The sequence below is a fragment of the Camellia sinensis genome, chromosome 15, assembly GCF_055761805.1.
Source record: "Camellia sinensis isolate YWXY chromosome 15, ASM5576180v1, whole genome shotgun sequence".
NCBI classification, from domain to species: domain Eukaryota; kingdom Viridiplantae; phylum Streptophyta; class Magnoliopsida; order Ericales; family Theaceae; genus Camellia; species Camellia sinensis.
In genome coordinates, this window is record NC_138975.1 from 52381192 (window position 1) to 52408102 (window position 26911).

General features: G+C 37.7%; 1 protein-coding gene across 3 annotated transcripts; it reads right to left on the reverse strand.

Moving 5' to 3' along the window:
* LOC114262739 (uncharacterized) lies at window positions 1–26911 on the reverse strand. Of its 3 annotated transcripts, none has more exons than XM_028203121.2 (5): window positions 26670–26911; window positions 20863–21341; window positions 1645–1758; window positions 1080–1546; window positions 1–708 (listed from the first exon to the last, which is right to left on the reverse strand). In XM_028203121.2, exons 2-5 carry the CDS (start codon window positions 21331–21333, stop codon window positions 333–335), a joined length of 1428 nt encoding a protein of 475 aa, XP_028058922.2. In that variant the 5' UTR covers window positions 21334–21341; window positions 26670–26911; the 3' UTR covers window positions 1–332. The 3 variants fall into 3 exon arrangements, with proteins under 3 accessions (XP_028058922.2, XP_082765965.1, XP_028058923.2); XM_082909839.1 differs by having other exon boundaries at window positions 20863–21490; window positions 26670–26833; XM_028203122.2 differs by having other exon boundaries at window positions 26463–26696.

The following is a 26911-nucleotide window of genomic DNA, read 5'->3' on the forward strand; positions in this document are numbered from 1 at the left end:
TATGGAAAGCTCACGCTCATAGTTCGGTAGACCATGAGCTCTTACTTTTCATCGCTATGCAGCAACTTTATGTTGGTAATACTACATTTCCCTGAAAACTTTACAACCAAATAGAACCCTTGCAATTTCAAAATGATCTACCAGATTGAACTTCGAAAAGTCTCTAAATTTGTAAGTATGGAAAATTCCTAAAAAAACCCGGAAAGTTGTCAAAGATTGTCGCGTTAAACTTAATAGTTCAAATTGACATCAAAGATGTTTACCAGGCACATCCACCAAACAAAGCAATGCTAACCTTTCGATCAAATTTGAGATTCTTTATCTGCTAGGGATCAATGGAATACCTGCTTCACTCCTGCAAAGGAATAGTAGGAGACAAGATCATTCCTCACAGGCAGCTCAGGCCTTGTTGACACTTGACCGTCGTATGGGTGCATAGGTGGTGGACCGTGAGAGGTTGCAGGCATCGGGTGGGTGTTGTAGTATCCAGCAACAGGTGGACCGTGAGAGGTTGCAGGCATTGGGTAGGTGTTGTAGTATCTGGTGGCAGGTGGGCCATGGGGGGCTGCAGGCATCGGAATGGTGTTGTAGTATCCAGCAACATTGTCCCGCTGCAGATCAAATTCTCTCTCCCTCGGCAAGGGCAATCGATAATATTCTCTCTCCAAGCCAACGAGTTGGTCACTGGGGACCATCTCCTGCACGGCCCTATACATGTGAAACCAGTAATACAATGGGAATCTTGATTAGTTTCAGTTTCACTCTGGGAAGAAGTTGATGGCAAAGGAAAAATATGCATTTCATGGAGGTGATGACATCTCAAAATCTTCAAAAAAGCAAATTTTCTGGCATACTAATAAATATATATATATATATATATATATTATTTTTGTTATTTTTTTGCACATCACTTCATCAAACATGGACTAAAGTGTGCTGACAGACAATTCTAAAATATAGATCAGCACAGATGGGTTAGATGGTGTCTTCACAACTATACATAAATCATTGGCCAATAAGCAGTTTCACTTTTAGGATACCAAATTGGCTTCTGCTACCAAAATTCATAAACAAATTACCTGGGATATTGGTCCTGTGTAATCAGGGCAGTATCTTCACCTAAGTATGGCTGTCGATTTTCCGCGAAGTAATATGAATCATTTGAAGCAGGCAGGCTTTGATGCTCCAAAGAAGGATACGCATGGTCCATGGTTCTCACAGTTCCATACAAATCATGTTGTGAGCTTAGCAGCCTTTGTTGAGCACGATGAGGCTCAATCATCAGTGCTGTGTGAACATTTTGCGTTCCAGCTAGATGTGGATCCGGTGGAGGCAGCCTTGCAGAGGGCCGGAATTGATTGTCTGCATAACCATGTTGCATACCGGCTAGATACGGATCCTGTGGAGGCAGCCTCACTGAGTTCTGGAATTGATTCTCCAATGCTGAAGACCGTATTGGCTGTGGTGGGGCCACCTCTGGCACTGGGGCCACAGGTGCTGCTGTTAATGCAGCACATGGACGAAACAATGATAATAGATCTTTTACCTACATTTTAATGGAAAATTTGATTAACAATAATTAAAATAAAGTAAAAAAAAGGAACGTGACAACCCAGCCGATAAAGAAAATTGAACTAAACTTACTTGCCGGTGACTGAGTTCTGATTTAAATTTGGAGCCCTGATAGTTATCCTTTATAGCATATTTGAAAACTCTCTCATGCAGGGGAAGACAGTCTTTATGAATTGCGAAATTCACCTGAACAAAATATAGCAGCAATCTCAAAAACGCAAGGCAGAATCAGGAGATGGAAATTTTCTCTACTACCACAGCCCATTTTGCTGAAGAACTGATGATGATGAATCCAAAGAATATATTGTTTCAGTTCAATCGAGTTGCAAAGAGCACCAACAAAGAATCTAGTAGCCAAATGGTTTACAACATTAACAAGGAATACTAGAAGCAAAACCAAGTCAAGGACACAATGTTACAAACATGTGGATCTTCAATTACGATTTGAACTTTATAATCAGATTCAACTCAGATACAAAAAATGTTGGTTCAAAAATCTTATATTCTAATGAATCTTACAAACACAACCCAACTTGGAAATCAAAAGCATTTTGTGTGATCAGGTAATTTTCATAGCCCACAACCAAAAAAAGTACCCTTTTAACTTTATGCTCTACTTCCATGGCAAAGCAAGCTTCCTGAAGTCCTTTCAAATACTACTCATTTTTAAGGCACAGAATTGGGTAAACTTGACCGGCAACCCTCAAGGTTTTGCAAAATGATAATAAATCACCCTTTCTTTGAAAAATATGCCAAAAAAACCTTCCTGTTGTAAATATCTGGCCATTAATGTTTCATCGAGCATCATGTTCGTCATTATATCTTAAAAATAATTTCAATGTAAAAAAGTCATATAAACACATAATATATACACATTTAAATAGCTTATAAAAATGGATATACATATAAATAAGACCTCCCACTTCCTAACATCAATGAACAACACTTAAATATCCATCACCACCTTCTAGCAATTTTCTTTATTTTTTAGTGCCATCGCCTCCTCAATTACTCTGGTAACCACCATTTAGCTCACCACTACCGGTCTCCTTCCTAAACTCTCATTTTCTTTTCTCTAGTTCCTCTCTAAACCCACATATCCCACCATACAAACCCACTAGCATTAAACCTACAATAGCCATCACTGCCAATAGAGAGATAGTAGCCATACCTAGATGAAACTTCCTCAACAAAGAATGAATCAAGCAATCCAACATTAATATGTCATCGTAGTCATAACCATATGAGAACTAAATCACTCAAACAGAAAATTCCATGATAGATATAAAATTAATAAGATTTTAGAGAGACCAAGGGAATTTCAACTTCAAAGGATTTACATTTTAACATGCTACTTGTTATGGGATTTGACAATAAGTAGATAGCTGATAAAGGAGGAAGTTGGTTAGAACTTAGAAGAAGAAAAATTAGGGAAAATTAACAAAGGAGTGAATATTAAAGGAAAAGAAAAAAGAAAAAAAAGAAGATAAATAACATACAATTGTTAGGATGTAGCCTGAATCACCCTTCTAGTGCATGATATGAGCATATACATAAAAAGACAAGTTTGGTACAACAAAATTGATGAATATGATGCTAGAATGTTTGCTGCTTGTGTGCCATGACAAGGCCTGGATTGTTAGTCGTTGTGGCAGTGATAAAGCCAAAACCCTTAGTTTATTATCACCACAGTTCTTGGTAGTATAAGTTGTTTCTCCCCTCTCTACTCAGCACAAATTATTAACAGAAACAGCAATTGAATTCAATATTCAAATACAACTCAAGAAAACCATTTTTCATTTACCAAAGAGAATGAGGTGGAGATAATGCAGTCATGTGGTCTGGGGAGACTGTGACGGTGATTATAGGCAAGTATGAAATTGATAGTGGGTAATCACTTGCCCTAACTCATAAAAGTCATTCCAATCATTCACAAGCACCAGAAGATGTTTGAAAGTTACAAAGGGACAATGGAGATGATAATGCTTTTCCGTAATATATTTGAAAAGATATGAAAATAAGGGTGCCAGTGCAAGAATTCATCTCAAAGTATAATGATCGTGTTCATGTATTAGGGTTGTGTTATTTGGATGAAGCTTCATTGCAAAAATGTTTTCAATTGTTTACAGGTTTCAAAAGCCTGATAAGGACCGAAAATGATAGTTACTATTAAGGTTATTGTTTTGAAAATCAAAAATATTGTCAAGCAAAAGATGAAGGCTAGGAATGCATATGTTACACAAGAAAAGCAATAATTTGGAAAAACCTAAACAAAAATCTTCAAGAAAGATAAAAAGACCCCAACTTAAGGAACATATGACTTGGCTCAATTGAACAGATTGGCTTTTCCCTCTCTCTACCCAGAACAAATTATTACTAGAAACATCAAATGAGTCCAATATTCAAATGCAACTTAAAAAAACCATTTTTTTAAATTAAAAAGAGAATGAGGTGGAGCCTAAGTCACCTAATTTGCCACCCTAAGGTGGGAGACCACGCTCCAGTCTGCGGATCAGCGAATTTGAAAAAAATCGTGATGAATTTGTGGATTTATAAATCAAAATTCGTAAATTATACTTAACAAGTTCGGGTGTTTCGAAATAATTTCTAATATAACCAATGACATAATGACATTTGAGAAGCTACACGCATGTAATCATCCCAACTCAGCTGTTCTCCATTCATGTCAGTACTCAGTAGAGGTACACACATTCCAATTCAAATTAGTATAAAACAATACACACTTACCAATACAAGTCTCTCCAGATACAAATTATTGTATAAAATATCAAATACATCCCATTTTATCATACAAAATATTAATTCCAGCGTGTTTTTGAAATTTTACACCCTTTGTAAAAATAAATAATAACAAAAAAAAAAGCTATGGCATCTTGGATTCATTTATTTTATTACTTTTAACGTAACTAATTAGAATAAGATATATAGAAGTAGTTTTTCTTATTAATTAGGCATAAATATTTTTAAAATACTTAATAAGTGAAGATATAAATATAAAATACTTAATCATAATAATATAAAAAAATATGTAATAGGCACTCTCAAGGCTCTCGATTCTAAGAAATCTAAAAATCGGTGCTCTCGCTCCAGCTCCCAATCCCACTACCGTTTATGAATTGGTGACTTATAGAGTGAAGCTAATGCAGTCATGTGGTTTGAGGTAACTGTGATGGTGATTGTATTGCAGGCCGGTATAAAATTAATGATGGTTAATCACTTGCCCTAACTCATCAAAATCATTCTGATCATTCACTAGCACAAGATGTTCAAAAGTTTCAAAGGGGCAATGGAGATAATAATACTTTTTGTAATATATTTGAAGAGATATGAATAATAAGGGTGGCAGTGCAAGAATTCATTTCAAATTATAATTATTGTGTTCATGTATTAGGGTGATGTTATTTGGATGAAGCTTCATGCAAAAACATTTTCAATTGTTTACTGGTTCCAAAGCCTTGATAAACCAAACCAAACCAAACCAAGCCTTAAGTCCCATCAAATGGGGTCGGTTACATGAATCTTTCTTCTCCACGCGGCCCTATCAAAGGCCATTTCGTTAGTCAAATTAAGTAGATCCATATCTCTATTTACAACATTAGCCAACGTTAATCTAGGCCTACCCTGTCCCCTAACACTCCCCTATACGGTTATAGTATCGCATCTCTTCACTACTGCCTCTGTTGGTCTTCGTTGAATGTGACCAAACCATCTCAATCGATTCTCTCTCAACTTATCTTCTATCGGTGCTACTCCTACCCATTCCCGAATACACTCGTTTCTAATTCTGTCTTGTCTAATCTTGCCACATATCCACCTTAGCATACTCATCTCAGCCACACTCATCTTATCTACATGTTTCTTAGTTGCCCAACACTCCGTTCCATACAACATCACTGGTCTAATAGCCATTCTATAGAACTTACCTTTTAGTCTAGTGGGTATTCGTTTATTGCACAGTACTCCAAACGCACTTCTCCACTTACATCATCCCGTCTTAATCCTATGGGCCACATCCGCATCAATCTCTCCCGCTGTTGTGATTATCGACCCTAAATAACGAAAATGTTCACTCTTAGGCAATTCTTGGTTCTCAATCATCACTTCTCCTCTGCTTTCATTGTTACTGTTACTAAATTTACACTCCATGTACTCTGTCTTATTTCTGCTTATCCGGAAACCTTTAGACTCAATAGTTTTTCTCCAAATCTCCAACTTTGTATTAACTCCTTCTCTAGTCTCATCTACTAGTACGATATCGTCTGCAAAAAGCATACACCATGGCACGTCATCCTGAATATTTCTCGTCAACTCATCCATAACTAAAGCAAAAAGATAAGGGGATCTAATAGTTGTCACCACCCCTTCATACATATCCGTAATCACATCAATGTAATCTTTTGTCACCCCTTTCTTCTCTGACACCCACCATATTATATCTCGGGGCACTCTACCATATGCTTTCTCAAGGTCGATAAACACTATATGAATGTCTTTTGTCTTTTCTCTGTACTTTTCTATTACTGTCCTCAAAAGATAAATCGCTTCCATTGTTGACCTGCTAGGCATAAACCCAAATTGATTCTCTGACACCTCTGTTATATCTCGCAATTGGCGATCCATCACCCTCTTCCACACTTTCATTATATGGCACATTAGCTTGATTCCTCTATAGTTGTTACAGTCCTGGACATCTTATTTATTCTTATATATTGGTACTAAAATACGCTTCCTCCACATATCTGGCATCTTCCTAGTCAACAAAATTTTGCTAAACAACCTAGTCAACCAAGCAACTCCCTTTTTACCCAAGCACTTCCAAGCTTCAATAGGGATATCATTGGGTCATAAAGCTTTATTTGATTTCATCTTCTTCAGTGCAATCTCCACTTCAAAACTCCTAATCCTGAGATAAAACCTACAGTCTTGGTTTATCGTATGGTCTGAAAATGATAGTCACCATTAGCGATATTATTTTGGAAATCAAAAACTCATTGAGGGAAAGATGGGATTAGAGATACATACGTTAACACAAGAAAATCAATAATTTGGAAAAAAAACTAAACAAAAATCTTCAAGAAAGATAAAACGACCCCAACTTAAGTAATATATGACTTGGCTCAATTGAGTAGGTTGTTTTTCACCATTCTACCCAACACAAATTATTAATAGAAACATCAATTGAGTTCACTATTCGAACTCAAGAAAACCATTTTAAATTTAAAAAAGTGAATGAGATGGAGCTAATGCAGTCATGTAGTTTGAGGTGACTATGATGGTGATTGTAGGCAGGTGTACAAAATTGAAGATGGTAATCAATTGCAATAACTCATACAAGTCATTTTGATCATTCACAACCAGAAGTTGTACAAAAGTTTCGAAGGCACAATGGAGATGATAATGCTTTTCCATAATATATTTGAAGAGATAAGAAAAATAAGGATGGCGGTGAAAGAATTCATCTCAAAGTGTAATTATTGTGTTAATGTATTAGGGTGGTGTTATTTGGATTCATTGCAAAAATGTTTTCAATTGTTTACAGGTTCCAAAAGTGATAGTCATTATTAAGCGTATTGTTTGGAAATCAAAATATTATCGAAAGAAAGATGGGGACTAAGGATGCATAAATTACACAAGAATAACAACCCCAACTTAAGGCATATATGACTTGGCTCAGTTGATCAGGTTGTTTCTCCCCTTTCTCTACGCAACACCAACTATTAACAGAAATATCAATTGAGTTCAATATTCAAATACAACTCAAAGAAACCATTTTCATTTAAAAAAGAGAGAGAGGTGGAGCTAATGTAGGCATGTGGTTTGAAGTGAATGTGATGGTGATTGTAGGGAAGTATGAAATTGATGGTGTTATTCACTTTCCCTAACTCATAAAAGTCATTCCGATCATTGACAAGCTCTATAAGACATACGAAAGTTTCAAGGGGGCGATGGAGATGATAATGCTTTTCATAGCATACTTGATATGAAAAATAAGGGTGGCAGTGCAATAATTCACCTCAAATTGTGATTATCGTGTTCATGTATTAGGGTGGTGCTATTTGGACAAAGCTACATTACAAAAATGTCGTCAATTGTTTCCAAGTTCCAAAAGTCCGACAAGCACTGAAACTGATAGTCACCATTAGGGGTATTGTTTTGGAAATCAAAATATTGTCAAGGGAAAGATGGGGACTAGCAATGCATATGTTATAAAAGGAAGACAAAAAAAGTGGAAAAAGCTAAACAAAAATCTTCAAGAAAAATAAAACGACCCTAACTTGAGGCACATGTGATTTGGCACCATTGAGCTGATTTGGAACGGTTGAGCAAGTGAACTGTGAGAATATTAGGTTAGGTTTATATATATGATAGTATATATTGTGTATATATATATGGCAGTGTTTCCTTTTCCTATATGGCAGTGTTTCCTTTTCCTTTTGTCTTAGGGTTACAATTACTATATAATTAGATGCATTCTTTGTATTATGACACAATTTGAATATACAAAAAACATTCAGAAATCTTACGTGATACCAGAGCCGTGTATGAAACCCTAGCACCGTCAATTGTTGAGTTTTGAACGACCTCTCTCCGCCATAAGAATTGCAATTGTACCTACATCGTAATCAACATCGATTCTCGCCAGAATCGAACTTATCTAGCATTGGAATCATCGTACCTCAGCCTTTGGTTCGTGTGATTGGTCCATTTGATTTGCACATCTGGATTGCACCTCTTCGCTGCATGTGTGAATCGCATAGGTGACCCATTTGGTTCAAACCCCTTCGTCACTCCTCTAACTCGCATGGGTGACCCATCACGATTAACTCTGCTTCTCTCTGGTCCTCTGCTTCGGAACTTCTGGTTCTCTGGAAGCTCTGTTATCTGGTTGCTTCGTCTCTCTCATTCAACCTATCTAGGTCGTTCGTTCGACCCATCTGATTGTTGCATCTAGATCGACCAGTTTGAGAGACCTAAGATTCGAGTCGCAAAGCTTTTCTCTATAACGATTTCGCTCTCCCTGGTTCTCTAATTTTGTGGGTCTCAATATCTCTCCTCTGAGGTTGAGTTGAACCTCTATCTTTTGGTTGGTGACTTATCGGTATTGACCCATATGATATTGGTATTTGTTTATTACAGTTTGACCTATCAGTTTTGTGTTATTACACTTAGACCCCATCAGTTGTCTTTTCATTTTGCAGTTTATTACAATGTCGAATGATAAGATTGCTGGGTCCAAAAATAGGCTGTTGACTTCAGATCAATGTGCCTTCTGCTATCAATGGAGCCATTGGAAGTACCACTGTCCCAAGAAGGGACGCCTGCCTGCCTGCCTCGTCTTTTCAGCAGTCTCAGAACCAATTCTGGGCTCTTCCCATTGCTTATATTGCATCTGCTCCACCTCTTGATCCTAACTTGGCTTCCTTGGGTGCTCAAATTAGTTAGCTTTAGCATATATAGTCTACCTTCCCAGCCATCCCCATCTACCTCCACTGTTTCCTCTCTTCATTCAGATTTCCTTTCTTCAGGTATCTCTTCGTTTGTCTGGATTTTTTACTCTGGTGCCTCTCATCATATGACTTCCCATCTCTCCTTACTTCAAAATTGTACTCCCTCTTCCCTTCCTATTATTGTTAATGCTGCTAATGAATTTTGTATGTCTGTTATATCTGTTGGGTCTATCTTATAGTCTGCTATGTCTGCTATTTCTATTCCATTTGTCCTTTATGTTCCTCAATTATCTGTCAGTTTATTATCTATCAGTCAGCTTAATGCCTCTGGTTTTGATGTTATCTTTTCTTCTTCTATTTGTTCTATGTAGGTTCGGATGTCCAAGCAGTAGATTGGGACTGGTCGTAGAATTGGAGATCTCTATGTGGTGGATGGCCTACATCTGCCTATGACTACCCCTCTGACTGCTTTTTTCTCTTTTCAGTTAGATTCTTTGTCCAGTCCTTTCTATTTGTGGCATTCCAAATTAGGACATTTGTCTAGTGACCGCTTACGAATTTTAGCTCAGTTAGGTACATTGAGTAAAATTTCTTCTAGCCAACTTACCGAGTGTTGGGGGTGTAAACTTGCCAAAATGACAGCCTTTTTCATAAAAGTATCTCTATATCTGATACATCGTTTTCTTTAGTTCATATTGATGTCTGAGGTCCTCCTGTTCTCACTAAAGGGGGCTCTACATACTATGTTTCATTTGTTGATGACTGCACCCACTACACTTGGGTTTATCTTATTACTCGTAAATTTGACTTCTACTAGATATATCGTACTTTTCAGTTTATGGTCACTACACAGTTTGGGTCTACTATGAAATTGCTGCGGTCTGACTTGGGCGGGGAATACTTTAAAATTGAGTTTTGTGAATATTTGGCTAATTTTGATACCATTCACCAAGCTTCCTGTACTGATACGCCTGCCCAAAATGGTTAAACTGAGTATAAACACCGTCATCTCCTTGAGACAGCTAGGCTTCTCCTCCTCTCCCTCCGTTCCGACTCCATTTTGGGGTAAGGTAGTTCTTACTACTATTTTTCTTCTCAACGGTATGCCTACCCCATTCTTTCTGGTCAGTCTCCTTATGAGATTCTGTTTTCTTAACTTTCTAATTACTCCCTCCTTCGAGCGTTTGGGTCTACTTGTTTTGTCTTTTCACCCTGTAAAGATAAAGATAGGACTAAACTTAGTGTCCGGTCTGTCCTATGTCTTTTTGGGTTTTAATCTCACTCAAAAAGGTTATCGCTGTTATGACCCTGTTCCCCATCGCCTTTATGTCTCCCGCCATGTTGCCTTTTCTGGAACATCTACCTTACTTACAGCTTCCTCCTCTCACAGCCCCAGTTTCTAAAAAGGATTTGGTTCATATTGATCCATTTCCTTCTGAGGTCCCTGTTGATGAGTACATCTCTGCTATTCCCCATAAGCTTATTTCCTCTTCTCCTTGTACCACCCCTCCTAATGAGTCCCTCTCCACTGACCCCCATGAGCCTGCTTTTACTCCTGCTCCTTCTCCTTCTCCTTCTCCTCCTCCGGTATTAGTATATTCTCGTCGCAAGGCTCTCCCTCCACCAGTTGTCTCTGCCCCTGCCACTGATCCTTTCGCTTCTAACGACTCTGATCTTGCTAACCGTAAGTATTCCCTTCACATCCGTAAACAGATAGTCAGACGTAGTTTTGCTAAAACATGTTTTTCTCCTTCATACTGTACGTTTTTGTCTGTTATTCATTCTTTTAGACCCTCAGTCTTACAAGAAGGCCTGTCAAGATCCTCATTAGACTCCAGCTATGGAGGATAAGTTGTTTGCTTTGCAAAAACCTAGTACTTGGGAATTGGTTCATTTGCTTGCTGGTAAGAATATGGTTGGTTACAAATGGGTCTACAAAGTCCAGACTTATTCTGATGGTTCTCTTGAGCAGTACAAGGCTGGCTTGGTTGCCAAGGGTTTTTCACAGGAATATGGTAATGATTATGAGAAGACCATTGCCCCTGTTGCCAAGATAACTACTATCCGTACTTTGATATCTGTCGCTGTTGTTCATCATGGGCCTCTTTATCAGATGGATGTTAAGAATACTTTTCTTAATGGTCATCTCGCTAAGGAGGTTTACATGTATCCTCTGCCTGGCTTTCACCATTCCTATGGACAGGTTTGTTGCCTTCAGAGTGCTCTGTATGGTTTGAAGCATTTTTCTCATGCTTGGTATAATCACTTTCAGATTGCTGTTACTGAGCTTGGGTTTCATCCTTTTGCCCAAGACTCTACTTTGTTTCTCCTCCACACCTCTATTGGTTTTGTTACCTTATTACTGTATATGGATGATATGATTATTACTGGCTCAGATTCTTCTGTTATCTCTGAGATCAAGCAGCATCTCTTCCACACCTTCAAAATGAAGGATTTGGGCCCATTGCGGTATTTTCTTGGTGTTCAGGTATTTTCTTGGTATTAAGGTGGCTTCTTCTCTAACACTACTGATGGTGTTCCTTTGCCTAATCCTACTTTATATCGAGAGCTCGTGGGTTACTTAATCTATCTGACAGTTACTTGCCTTGATATTGCCTATGCTGTTTATATGGTTAGTCAATTCGTTTTTGCTCCTCGTTCTACACATTGGGCTGCTTTGGTTCGGATTCTTCACTATCTTCGCAATACTATCTTCTAAGGATTGCTATTATCCTCTACTTCTTCCTTGGCTTTAGTAGCCTATGCTGATGCTGATTGGGCTGGTGATGTTTTGATTAGGCTGGTGATGTTACAGATCGTAAGTTCACTTCTGGTTTCTATATATTTCTTGGCGATTCCTTGATTTCTTAGAAAAGAAAGAAGCAAGCTGTTGTTGCCCGTTCTACTATCGAAACTGAGTACCGTGCTATTGCTCATGCTACTGCTAAAGTTGTCTGGCTTCATTGACTTCTCTCTGACTTGGGTGTCCCTCAGTCTTCTCCGACCTCCCTCTATTATGATAACCGTAGTGCTATTCAGATTGCCCATAATACTGTCTTCCATGAGCGAACAAAGCACATTGAGATTGATTGTCACTTTGTCTGTCAGCATCTGCAATCTGGCTCTATCTCGCTTCCTTTTGTCTCTTCGGCTTTGCAACTTGCTAACTTTTTTACCAAGACTCACACCACTGCTTGGTTTCAGTTTTCTCTTGGCAAACTCACAGTATTTTCTGCTAAAACACCTTGAGTTTAAGCGGGGTGTGAGAATATTAAGTCAGGTTTATATATATGGTAGTGTATATTGTGTATTGTTGAATGTATAGATGAGAAGAAGAAGAAGAATAAGAATAAGAAAAAGGAATAGAACGACAGAAAGCTACTGTATATTATTATTCAAAAACTTAGGGTTTCCCCCTTACACACAACTACTTATACTAATAAGAATAATACATAAAGACCAAACTACCCCTAACACTTAACACTTCCCCTCAAGTTGGTGCAAAGATGTTTCTTATGCCCAACTTGCAACAAATAGGGTGAAAGACTTTACTACTAAGACCCTTAGTAAAAACATCCGCCAGTTGATCTTCAGACTTAACTAAAGGCATACATATCACGCCCTTATTCAATTTCTCCTTAATGAAATGTCTGTCAATCTCAATATACTTAGTCTGGTCATGTTGAACAGGATTGTGTGCAATACTAATAGCAGCCTTGTTGTCGCAATACAAAGTCATGAGACCACTCCAATCAAGCCCTATATCACTCAACAAAGATTGAAGCCACATTAGTTCACATGTTCCATGTGCCATAGCCCTGTATTCAGCTTCAGCACTAGATCTAAAAACGACCGCCTGCTTCTTACTATGCCATGTGACTAGATTTCTCCCTACAAAAGCACAATAACCGGAGGTAGAGCGTCGGTCATCTATAGAGCCTGCCCAATCTGCATCTGTGAATGCTTCCAACCTCAAGTGACCATGATTAGAGAACAAAATTCCTTTTTCAGGAACAGATTTAAGGTACCTCAAAATGCAATAGACTGCATCCAAATGAGTTACATGAGGATCATGCATAAACTGACTCACTATTTCAACTGCATAGGCAATATCTGGACGAGTATGAGAGATATATCAGTCTTTCCACAAGTCTTTGGTACCTTTCCTTCTCCACAGACTCACCAATTCCACTACAAAGACGATGATTAGTCTCAATTGGTGAATCAGCTGGTCTGTAGCCCAACATGCCCGTTTCCTCAAGAAGATCTAGAATGTACTTCCTTTGAGAATTAAAGATGCCTTTATCAGATCTAGCAACTTCAATCCCAAGAAAGTATCTCAATGGACCAAGTTCTTTTATCTTAAACTCCTTGGCTAACTGCATCTTGAGATGGGTCACCTCATTCTCATCATTACCTGTCACAACTATGTCATCCACATATACAATAAGCACTGTTACCTTATGAACATTGCATTTGACAAACAAGGTGTGATTCGCATTGCTTTGCCGATACCCAAATCCCAGCATTGCCTTAAGGAATCTACCAAACCAGGCTCTAGGAGATTGTTTCAAACTGTACAAAGCCTTCTTTAATCTACAAACCTTTCCAACTGCAGACTGAGATGAGAATCCTAAAGGTACATCCATATATACCTCCTCCTCCAAATCCCCATGAAGAAAAGCATTCTTCACATCTAGTTGCTGTAGAGACCATCCCAAATTAGCCGCACATGACAGAATAGCTCGAATGGAATTCATCTTTGCTATTGGGACAAAAGTTTCTTGATAATCTATTCCATATGTTTGGGTAAATCCCTTGGCCACTAGTCTTGCTTTGTACCGTTCAATCGTCCCATCTGCATTGTGCTTAATGATGAACACCCACTTACATCCAACTGGGTGTTTCCCATTTGGAAGAGACATCAACTCCCATGTGTTATTTTTACTCAAAGCTTGCATCTCTTCTACCATAACTACTTTCCACTTAGGATCATTGATGGCTTCTTTCCAACCCTGCGGAATACACACAGAAGAAAGGGACGAAACAAAAGCACGATACGGAGTAGACAACGAATCATATGACGCGAATTTAGAAATAGGGTGTTGAGTACAAGTTCTAACCCCCTTTCTGAGAGCAATAGGAAGACTCAAATCATCCGTAACAGGACCATTAACAACAGGTGAAGAAATGAGATGAAGATCATTACCTGAAGAGTTAGTGGAAACTAGTTGTGGAACTGGCATAGGAGATGATGATTGACTTGGTGGCACAAGAGAAGCCGGCTCTTTCTGACTCCGTGAATAAGTCTTAAGATCAGCTCTATCCAAACAACCACCGATATCTGACTCCTCATCAACAGAACTCCTAGGCTCCCCCTCACCACAAATAACAGCCCGCTGAGTAGGAAGGGAAAAAGACAACTCATGTTGATATGATGCCGTCTCATCCGCAATCTCATTAATACCACGCTCCCCCTGAGGAGATGGCGGAGGACCAGAAAAAAATGACTCAGATTCACAGAAGGTGACATCCATACTAACATACAGCTTATGAGAGTGAGGGTCATAGCATTTGTAGCCTTTCTGAGTAGCAGAATAACCAAGAAAGACACACCGGACAGCCTTAGGATCAAGCTTCCCACGAGTACGAGGTTGAAGATGAACAAAACAGACGCTACCAAAAACTTGAGGCGGAAAGGAAGAAAAGGGATAAGTCATAGGAAGAAGCTCAAGAGGAATTTGGAAGTGGAGGACACTAGAGGGCATACGGTTTATAAGGTAAGCCGCGGTAAGAACCATATCTGCCCAAAAGGACTTAAGAACGTTCATGGTAAATAAGAGAGAGCGTGCAACCTCAAGGAGATGGACATTCTTACGTTCAGCAACTCCATTCTATTCAGGAGTGCCAACATAACTAGTCTGATAAAGAATGCCATGGTCGTCGAGGTATGCCCAGAAAGCGCCATTAACATACTCAGTCCCATTATCACTCCTGAGAATTTTGATAGTAGCATTGAAGAGATTGGATACCATTTTATGAAAACTTTTGAAGCATGAGAAAACCTCATTTTTTGTATGAAGTAAATAAAGCCAAGTCACACGATGATAACAATCAATGAATGTGACAAACCATCGATAACCAGAGGTAGAAACAACAAGGGAAAGACCCCACACATCGGTATGAATAAGCATAAAAGGAAAAGTACTTCTTTTATTAATTAAAGGATAACAAGTACTTTTATGCTTAGACAGCTCACAAGCATCACAAACAAAGTTATTTCTAGGACAATCACGAACTAATAAAGGAAAAAGTTTCTCTAAAATGCTAAAGGAAGGATGCCCCAAACGGCGATGCCACTGATGAAGGAGACGAAGGGAGGAGCCAGAAGTGCATTGAAGAGCCTGAAAGGACAAAGGTGAGACAGGAATGGCATCCAAAAAGTACAGACCACTTTGTGCTCTACCATTGCCAATCATTTTCCTCGTAGCCAGTTCCTGAAAGACACAATGAGTCGGAAAAAAGGTTACAGAGCAATTGAGAGCAGTAGTAAGGCTGCTAACAGAAAGTAAGTTCGTTGAAAAATTAGGAACATGAAGAACAGATGAAAGCGAAAGTAAAGAGGTGCAATGAACAGAACCCTTGCCGGAGATAGAAGATAAAGTGCCATCAGCCACTCTAACCTTATCTCGCCCAAAACTAGGTGAATAAGAATGGAAAAAACTAGAAGTACCCGTCATGTGATCGGTAACACCGGAATCAATGATCCAAGGAGACAATGAAGAGGCACTGAGGGCACTATCAGAAATACCTGTGTGAGCAAAGTTGGAAAAGGCAGAAGAGGAAAGAGCTAAGGCAGATGAAGAATCAAGTCGAGCCATCAAACGTCTCAGAGTGTGAAGCTCATCCAGGGAAATAGAACCAGCATCATTCGAGGCACTAGCAGTAGTCTCAGAAACATGTGCTTGAGGATGAACACCACCACCACCACGACCACGGCCCCGAGTAGGGCAGCCATGTAATTTCCAACAGTGTTTTTTATCATGTCTATCTTTCCCACAACACTCACACTTCAACCGGTCCCGATCAACCAATAGACCCTTACCACCACCTGGAGGCGGAAAAGGCAGAGTATCACGTGACTTGGGGCCGACAGCCATCACTAACCGATCCAGAACAGGAGCATGCACCATAGCACTACGACGACTCTACTCCTGCTGAACCAGGGCATAAGCCTCACGCAATGTAGGAAACGGAGCGCGACCCAACACCTGATCCCGTATCTGATCATACTCCAAATTCAGACCAGCAAGAAAGTCATACACCCGCTCCTTCTCCACAGCCTGCTGAAACATAGTGGCATCCTTGGAGCAAACTGGCTGGAAACTCTAGTAGAAATCTAGCTCTTGCCACAAACCACTCAACTCAGCATAGTAGACTGCCAGAGAGCGATACTTCTGATCCAAACCCTTAATCTTCTTACGCAATTCATAGGCATGTGCATCATTCCCTTGTTGAGAATACATCTGAGAGGCAGCTATCCAGATCTTGTGAGCAGTATCCATCAAGAGAAAAGTCCGACTAATGGTAGGCTCTATAGAATTGATGAGCTAGGTCATAACTAAAGCATTCTCAGAAATCCATTGAGCAGATAAAGTACTATCCTCAGTAGATGGCTGGGTACTACCAGTAATATAGCTAGTCAAACGCCGAGCGGCAATGGCAAGACTACAGGAGCAGGACCAAATCAAGTAATTAAGACCATTAAGTTTGACCGGACTAATCTGGAGAGAAGGACTATCACCAAGAGTCGGACCACGACTCAGTCCACTCTTCTCCTTGCCCTTAGAATCCTGACCCAAGCTGTCAGCCATGAGATGGGAAAAGAGGGTGCAAAAAAACACAAGCCGGATATCAAACAAGCCCAAAAATCACCCAACCAGCACACCAAAACACCTTCTAAGGCTAAAACAGTCCAAAAGCAGCCCAGAACAGAGCAACCAGATCAACTACAAGTCAAAAAACCGAAGCAGAGCATCTGAACAACGATGAAAAAACCAAGATAGGGCCAAAATACATCAAACCAAGGACAACAAACCCCTCTAGGGTTCCAGTCGGCTCCCAAGGATAGGAGAAGAAGGGACAGAACCAGAAAAAAGTGGGTCAAACAGTGATTTTCGAAAAATCATCCAATTTTGACGAAAAATCAAAAAAATTAGAAAACTCAATCAATAATAACCAAACAATCAAAATGAGATTATAGGGTGATTACCCATTAAATTTCGAGCATACTGTAATTTTTATTTTTATTTTTTTTTGGCTATAACAGACGTACCAAGAATAGTATGAAGCCCTAAGGAACAATCTTCAAGGAGGAAGATAGTGCTCTAATACCATGTTGAATGTATAGATGAGAAGAAAAATAAGAAGAAGGAATAGAACGAGAGAAAGCTGCTGTATATTATTATTCAAAAACTTAGGGTTTCCCCCTTACACACTACTACTTATACTAATAAGAATAATACATAAAGACCAAACTACCCCTAACACTTAACGTGTATATATATGGCAGTGTTTCCTTTTCCTATATGGCAGTGTTTCTTTTTCCTTTTTAGTCTTAGGGTTAGGATTACTATATAATCAGATGTATTCTTTGCAATATGACACAATTTGAATATACAAAAAACATTCAGAAATCTTACTACACCGGTCACATAGTGCATCAGAAAATCAGGTAGTATTATATTGCAAATATAATCTCAAGTTTAATGGCAATTTCTATGTAACTTTATAATTTCTTCGATTTTTTTATTCCTTGTCAAGTTTGGCCTTATGCAAGTCAATGGCAAAATGGTAATTATCTACGTCAAACAAATGATGGCAACAAGTTCTATGAAAACTCCTTTTGCCATCACTAAAATGACAAGTTCTTGTTAAACCAGCTTTCCTGTATTGTATTACTAGATTAGAGTTACTAAAGAGCTAGAAAGATCCAATCAACCAAATGTATCAAGTTAGCCAAGCCCAATTGTCTAATTGAAAATTTAGGAACATGCTCGCCTCAAACCCAAGCTAAGCTCAAGCACAACCTAGAAACGATCAAGTTGAGACCAACCACTCCAATGCTTAACTTGGCTTGGTTCAATTCATTTGCAACCCTATCGTGTCATGTGAAGGTGGTGGATCATTTCCCATCTCACTGTTATACCCTAGTTGAAAGGCAATACCTCTCTCATAAGATAAAAAAGGTGATACCTTCCTCATCTTTCAGCAATCGGTATCTATGTACCATATACCTTGTTGACATGATTTTATATAAACCACATATGCAAAAAAAAGAAAAAGATTAATACAAGTTTCCTACGATAGAGATACCAACTGCCAGCATTAATATATCATGACGTCATAACGTCACATAATTAAAAATATAACAATGATAACATTTAAGACAAAATATAAATTAACATAGTAGAAGCTTACAAGAAAGATAATTTTTCATACATATCAAGGGAGAAGCCGAGTGCTTTTCATTGTCCCGGGCCTTTTGCTCAACCCAATTCTATATATTCAGGAAATTATAGTGGTGGGCTCATTTCAGCCAAGGCCTAGGCCCAGTCTCTCCCAACGGGAAGATGGGCCCTTAGTCTAAGGGGTTGTTTGGGAAATGATAGATTAGTATACTTTTTGACTTTTTACGAAAAAATGTGAAATGTGAGTTAGGGTTGAAGTGATATGGTAGAGAGGTGATGTGATCCAAATAAGATGATTGTGACCCAAATATTTTAGCAACTGCCAAACAATCTCCAAGTACATGAAGATTGTAAAAGAGTAGCATCTAGCCAAACTGGTTTTAGGGGTGGATTATAAGAAGCCCTGTTATCTATCTTCAAGAAATTGTTTTGCAATTATGGGAAAATTGGTTGAAGAGGAAGAAGAAGATGATCAAGAAGTTGACGGGATTGGTGCTGCGGGGGAGCTAAGGGCACATCATCCAAATGTGTTTACATTGGGGGATCTACTAACTCACAAAGGAAGGTTCGGGGAGCTCCACTGAACTCTTTAAGGATGGGGACTATTTCGGGAGGTGAGGCTAAAGAAAGGGGTCAATTTGGGCAATTCAACAAAGAGTTAGAAGCTAGGCCTACGGTGGAGGTTTGCTTGTGAAGATATGGAGGATCAGGTGGATCAAACAAGTGGGGCAGAGTGGACGATGAGATCAAATGCTCGAATAGAAAAGGACGGTGAGGAAATCAAGGTAGTGTTTAGTAGAGTTTCAGAATTATGATTTGAGAATAGAGTTTCAATTTGTGAATTTTGGAATTATGATTTGAGTGTGAAAAATTTGTTTGGTTATAAGTTTTGAAAAGAGTTTTGAATTGAGTTTGAAATTTTTGATGTAACATATGATATTTGATTCAAAAACTTACAACTCAAAACCAAACACACAACCCAAAATTCTATTTAAAGCTCATAAAAAAATTTTAAAAAATTCCGAATATATTTTTTATTTAAAATATAAAAATAACAAGTGCAAAAAAAAAAAAAATAACCGAACACTATTCCGGTCAACAGGCCTGTCGACCACCCGAATGCCCGGGGGATGACCTGGTAAACATGTTTTGAAAAGTGCGTGTGAAATCAATTTTCTAAAACTGTAACCAAACAACACACTCAAATCAAGGGGTAGAATTAAACTTCAAAAGCTTTACCAAACAGAGCCCAAGAGTTTGGTCAACAAAGTCAATAATAGATAGCAAAATCTTTTGGATTTGGTTGTGTTGATGAAAGGAAAACCTACTGCTATGCTTATAAGGAAACGGAGAAAGAAATGTCGTAGCGGGTTCGCTTGTGTGCCCCCTAACAAACTTGGAGAAAGATGCCTGTAGTGGAGTAGATAATAAAAGTTGAAGCAGTAAAGATTTGGCATGGGAAGTGGGAGAGGTATGTATGCAGTGGCTGCTACTTGGTTGCAGTCTAAGAAGTGCCGATACTTCTAAACATGTGGCATGTCATGTCAAAGTCGAACACCATGTAGAACACCAGCATGAAACAACATGAACACCTATCGAACACATCCAAACAAGTATTCTTTTAAATTTTCTAAATTTAGACACGCTTCAAACATTTTGAGAACATTAGTGTCTGTCATTCAGACACACATGAAACAAATTACACGTTTAAATAAAACAACTTTATATCCAATGATAAATAATAACAAAAACAATATAAATTTTTTCATATTCTCATCCTTTAGAAATTAATATTACATTGCATTTTCTTGTGGCCTTTGAATTATAAATTCATATACACGGCATATAATAATTGCTTATACTTATATATAATTTATAATAAATATATGAAACTATATATTTTGTGTCTCTTACGTGTCATGTCCTACATTTTTTGAAATTTTCGGTGTCGTCGTGTTCGTGCCTTAGGTTGCAGTCCTGTGCTTCTTTTTGGGACATTGTTTTCTCTTTTTTCAGAGCCTTTTTTTTTGTTTTCCCTTCTCTTTCTTCTTTTTCTTTCCTTCATTTGTTTAGGGTTGTGCCCCCTTAGCACACACTCTAATACAATTTTATTTACTTAGCAAAAGAAATCTTTATGAGGATTGACAAAAGTTTGCCAAACTCTGGGATGACTTAAATGGTAGAAGTCACTGGTGGCACCAAACACTAATCGAGATCTGTCACTACAAAAAGAGCCTTAATATTAATAAGGGAGGATTTCCATCTGGACATCTATACTTTTTCAACAGCATTGAATCTTAGACAAGAACTATTAAAGATCAGGATGAAGATAACAAAAATACAGGGATTACCTGGGCTGGAAATTTTCCTCCAAAAGCAGAAGATTCCAAGTTCATTTGTCCACGACAAGTTGCCATGTACACACCATAGAGAAGCTTCAACTCAACATCGAACAGAAAAAGTTTCATGCCTTGCTTTATCTTCTCTACATCTGCCCTTGCTCCAGCAGGAAGCCCAAAAACACGGTATCGAAAGCACTCGGGCTTTGTTTTCCCATTACACATAAAAATAAAACCAGAAAGTTTCTCCAGTTTGTTCTTCGCCTTCTCTTTTCCCCCTGAAGCAGCTCTACTGCCATTAGTGGCAGGAGAAGAAGCATCAACTTGAGGAGGGTCCGACAGAGAGACAGGAGCAGGAGGGACAGCATTAATTGCCTTAACCTTTGAAACCTTCTTCTTCTTCCTCTTCATCTTTTTGTCAGCATCTGGCCCGCTTCTAATCTTCCCTTTGTCTTTCAGTTTCTTGTCTCTTCTTTTTGCCATAAGCAAAACTGTTGCAGAGAAGAAAAAACACTGCAACAATTAAATGACTGAAAGCAGAATATTGTCCCAAAAGGAGCGGGGAAATGGGGGGAAAGGATTAAAAGTCAGCCACATAACATCATGAAGATTGGGCTAAGGCATGACAAGAAACTTTTTGCTGCACAGAATGAAAAAAGAACAGATTTTGCACCATGAATATAAGCAGCTGCTATTTATCACAAAAAAAAAAAAAAAAATGAATATAAGCAGCTGCTTGAATTCTAATTTTTTTTATTTTTTTATTTTTTTAAAGAAAATAAGTAAAATCCATTCTCTTTCCTACAGATGTATTCTTCCTTCATAACCACAGCTTTTACCCGGTCATTATCCTGTTTTCCACTGTCAGACGACTGCGATACAATACCTGCTCTGCCTATCACTGCCAGAAGTGATATTTACAGTCAAATGAGTGTTTTAAAAAAATTTATCCCAATGGAATCTATGAGTACATTTCTGCCTTGCACTCCCACCATTACCACTTCCACCTCCACCTCCACCTCATGGCCATGCAAGGTTCCCAAATCATGTCATTGGTTCCCAAGATGTTATCATCCCTTGGTGTCATTCCAAATTTTTTTCTCAAGCATGAGATAACATAACCTACTTATGTTCTTTCCACAATTCCAACATACATTCTCACCTTTGTTACAATCATTTATCAAAAAATTGTCGTTGGTAACACAACAATCTTCTCTAACCCATGTTCTCACATTGACTCTAGTAAGCAATATATATTGAGAAGGGAAAGAAATCAAGTTCTCCTTGTCATACCCAAGGTCACTCCAAAACCAAATAATATGCCCACTCCCACAACAAATCGAACATTGCTCAAAAGCACAAAACACTCAACTCAAATAACCTTCCAAAGCCCCAGACCGTGAGATGATGAGACCTCCAATGATGAACAATCCCTTCATATACCTTCATGCTTCAACTCCACACCATTCTCCATAACCTATCTCTTTCGTAAGCATATCTCCATAACTACATCCCAGAAAGAGCTTGGTTAAAAATAGCAACTCGCTACACTCCCAAACTACCCTCACTGATGGGATAACAAACCATGTCCCCATCCACCAAATTATACCTGAATTTTTCTCCAATTGCTCCCCAAAGAAAACTGTCCACAACTCTTCTTTGCCACAAAAAGGGGGTGGTAAAGGACACAAAATAAGTTGGCAAACTAGATAAAGTGCTTTTGATCAACGCAAGGAGCACCTCCTTTTGATAAAACCTACTTCTATCAACTTACCTACCACTTCTAGAACCTTTTAATGATGCATTCCTTGCCTTAAAAGATGATCCCAGCCCAAATAAGCTGAGGATTCCACCTTACAACCCAAAATGGATGCTAAAACACCAACATTAGGCACATCACCAACTCGAATCAAAGTTGATTTCCCAAGATTCATCTTGAACCCCAATATTGCCCCAAAGCTAAGAACACAACAGAGGTATCCTAATTGTCGAGTATCCACCCCACATAAAACGATGATATTTGCTTGCATGAAGCAAGTGAGACACAAACAGTCAACCCATCAATCATATCAACCTCAAAACCTTCCAAGAAATCTCCCTAAATCACTTTGTCTAGTATTTTACTCAAAGGCTCCATGGCTAAGACAAACAATAAAGGGGGCATAAAAACCCTTTTTTTTTATCGACTAAAGTCAGTAGTTAGTTGTTAAATTAGCAACTCAGGGAGTTGAAACTAATACCCATACACATTGCAAGAAAATCTTGCCCTCCCATTCCACTCCTAAGAGTGGAACCCAAGACCTCCCCCTTAAAAGAGACTTGGTGGCCAAAGGACCAGCTAACTAAGCTAGAGCCCCTTGGTTCCCACATGCAAACCCCTTGAAGACCAAAAAAAACTTAAAGAGTCATTGACAAGAACCAATAGTCTAACATTAATGCATATCCGAATCCAATTTCTCCATCTATACAAATATTCTCCCCATTCTACATAATAAAAGAAAATAATATATTTTAACATAATAGGTTATCATCTTGTACTCTTGATCCTTCTCCAGTTCTTTTCACTTGTCTTTCCATTTATAGTTGTCATATTAATTTGAACCAAACCATATGCTTAACAAAATGTTTAGAAAAAAAAGCACAAAAGCAAAATAGCTACCTATAAGACAGTTAAATTCCATCCTAAAGGAGCGAAGAACAATTCAATAGAAAAGTTTCATACAAAAGCATAATTAGTAACTAAAAGCAAACATTATTATTTACATTAGATATTAATGCAATAGGAAACAAAAACCCAAAATTTTGTTTGAAGAATTTGAGATCATCAGATGAGAATAAAGATATATGATTGCCTCAAAGAGAAATAGAAAGAAATCTCCACTAGTGAATGTTATTGATATATTTAAACACATGAGTTACCATATATGAGAGCTCTAGGGCAATTGTCATTTCAAATTATAGAAGTGGTGCATTGTTTTAAGAGTTCTGCTATATTAACAAGATGGATGTAGAGTTATAAAATTACCATCCACAACGTTGCAACTTAAAATATAAAATTTTCAAACTTCCCATGTCACAACAAATAATTTTAAATACATACCAAAGTTTTCCTCAAGAAATATATACATACAATACAAAGCATGCATGGTATCTCTTGAACTTTACTTTTCTTAAAATATTTTTTTAGAATCTCTCGGTATCTATTCTTGATGATGTGTCTTTCAAAGGGGTTGACCGTGACAAAAGAGTTTAGACCACTCATTCTTTCAAAGTTTTTTTCTTGCAAGTCATTCTTCATTAAACATATTAATAATCTAAGTGTGTCACCATTTGATGCAAAATGATTTGGAATGCATATGTAACTGTCGAGGCTAGAGTATTTGAATGGTCCATGGCCCGTAAAAAAACTCAACCCTAATAATATTGATTCATAAAAGGAGACCTAACCGTCTCTTGCTCAATTCTTCTCTTTATACTTCTCTATTAATCTTCTTAGTAAATACATCACTTCTATAATTTATTAACCAGACATAAACCCAAACTGATTCTCTGACACTCCTGTTGGGGTTGTTCAAATATCCACCCGACCCGATGAAACTGACAGTCCCAACCCGGACCAAACATATACGGACAGTTTCAACAATATACTCAGTTGGCTACGAGTAAAAAGGAGCCATTTTCATAGGTTCTCAGTCGAGTAATGGGCCTCGTGTAAGAAAACCAGCATAAACCGACTCAACTAATATATGTATGTAATATATTCTTTTGATGTGTCGTATTATGATTGGTGCTCTCATATTACAATTATTTCTAACCTAGGGCTTTTAACCAACTCTGATTGTTTCTCTTGATTCATGAGTAATACCTCTTTCTCTCTTTGCAGTACATTGATTGCTCTCTATTTCTCTCCACTCTTTTTATATTCTTTTTTTTTTCTTTACTCAAAAAAATCTACATGTCCTCCATTTATGACATTCATTACTCTCTCTCTACTCTTTCTACCATCTCTTCCATTTATTACATTCAATAACTCTCTCCCACAATTTCATTAAATGACTCATCAACTTAATGCCTCTATAATTGTTGCAATTTTAAGTATTCCCTTTATTTGTATATATCTATGAATACCTTATTAGTTATCTATGCAAAGATACATTCTTGTATCTCAAATTCATCCAAAATATATCTTGGAAATACTATTAATTCAGAGAACAATAGGGAATACCAATAATAAAAAATAAAACCAAGTTGGTCCTTCAAAAATTAGTAGATATTAGATGTTATAAATTTACAGAAGATTGTAGGCACTGGTATCATGATGGCACCAGAGTAGAACAGTACATGATGACTTCAATGCTATGTTTTTAAGAGCGTGGAACTAGAATGGGAACGAGAATGGGAATAGGAATGGCACGTGGTCTAAAATGCGGTATGATAGGGGCAGATTTGTATAGATTACAATACAAAAAAAAATTAAGATACTTTTAGAGTAAATTTCTTTTCTTTTTAACAATTTGTGTTACTAGAAAGTGCTAATACCCTAGCGAATTCTGTATTGGTGCGCATGTTCCGAAATATGATACGCTTTTGTTCCAAAATAGTAAGTTTAGTGATCCGAAGCGATCTCAAAAGTTTTTTCCAATATATTTCCTTGAATGTTTCCTTAGGAGAAAAAAATTAAATATAATGAATTAAATCTAAGGTAAGGTAAGTTAAGTTTTGGCAAAACAAAACATCATGAATAGGTCATAATGCTTATAGAATTGTTTTCCTACTTATAAAAAATAAAAAAAAAACAAAATTAAAATTAAAAAAAAAAACCTACATTTTATTAAATGCCTAATAGTTAAAAGAAAATTAGTTAAGTACTTTAAATTCTTAAGTGTAATATATACAAGTCTTCCCCTATCGTACAATATTTTAGAGCATGCGGCGTCCACGTTCTCATTCCTATTCCATATAGCGGAACAATCCACATACTAGGTAACATATATTCAATAAAAATATAGGGTTTTGTTTCCCAAATTAATCATGTAGCAAAAGATTTCTACAAGCATTAATTTTGACATTTTATCATGTCAAAATTTCACTCACCTTAGATTATAATTCATTATATTTGAATTTTTTTTCCTAAGGAAACTTTTAGGAAATACATTGTAAAAAAAATTTGGGATCACTTTGGATCGCTAAATTTATCAAGTGTACTATGTTTCAGAAAGCGCATTCCAAAACGTAATTCTCTCTAGTAAAACTGCTTCAATGGCACATTTTCCTATTAAAAAAAAAAAAAAGGGTCAAAGAAAGACTTGCAATCTCCAATACTCATATATGTACTATAAAGTAGAATACAGGACTAACCATAACATCAACACACCACAAAACTGAGGGTCTTACCAATACAGTAGACTAACACGAACTCATGTAATTATTGTTTTCCCTAAAAATCATACACCCCCCCCCCCCCCAACCAATAAATAAATAAATAAACACGCATAAATAATTTGAGAACTGAATTTCAAATGATCCAGTCGAAATTAATGAATCAAAATACAAAATAAATGAACACATTTCTTTCGATAATTTCAAAAACACACACACACACACACACATACATAAATTGAGTATAGAATTTCATAAGGTCCCGTCCAAACACAGGCACCAAAAATCATCAGAAAACGTCCGATTCCATAAAATCAAAATCTTAAAGAAATGCACACATCTGCACGCACAGATACAGATATATATATATATATATGTAACCCTAATTGAGAGAGAGAGAGAGAGAGAGAGAGAGAGAGAGAGAGAGAATTGTGTTTGACCTCAACAGAAGCTTTCGAAGCGCAATTGAGAATTTTACACAGAAAAGGCTGAAGGCTTTGAAGGGTTTCTAGCCAAGTTCTTGCTGAGAGAATGGTTTGAAAGGCCAAGGGCATCGAATCGACGGCTTGCATGGGTTCGAGTTCCACGTGGACGTACCAGATCCTCCGCTGCTAAATTGGTACACCCGTTTTAAATCGATCATTTTTACCACAGCAACTTTAGGGTCTGGGTTCAACCAAAA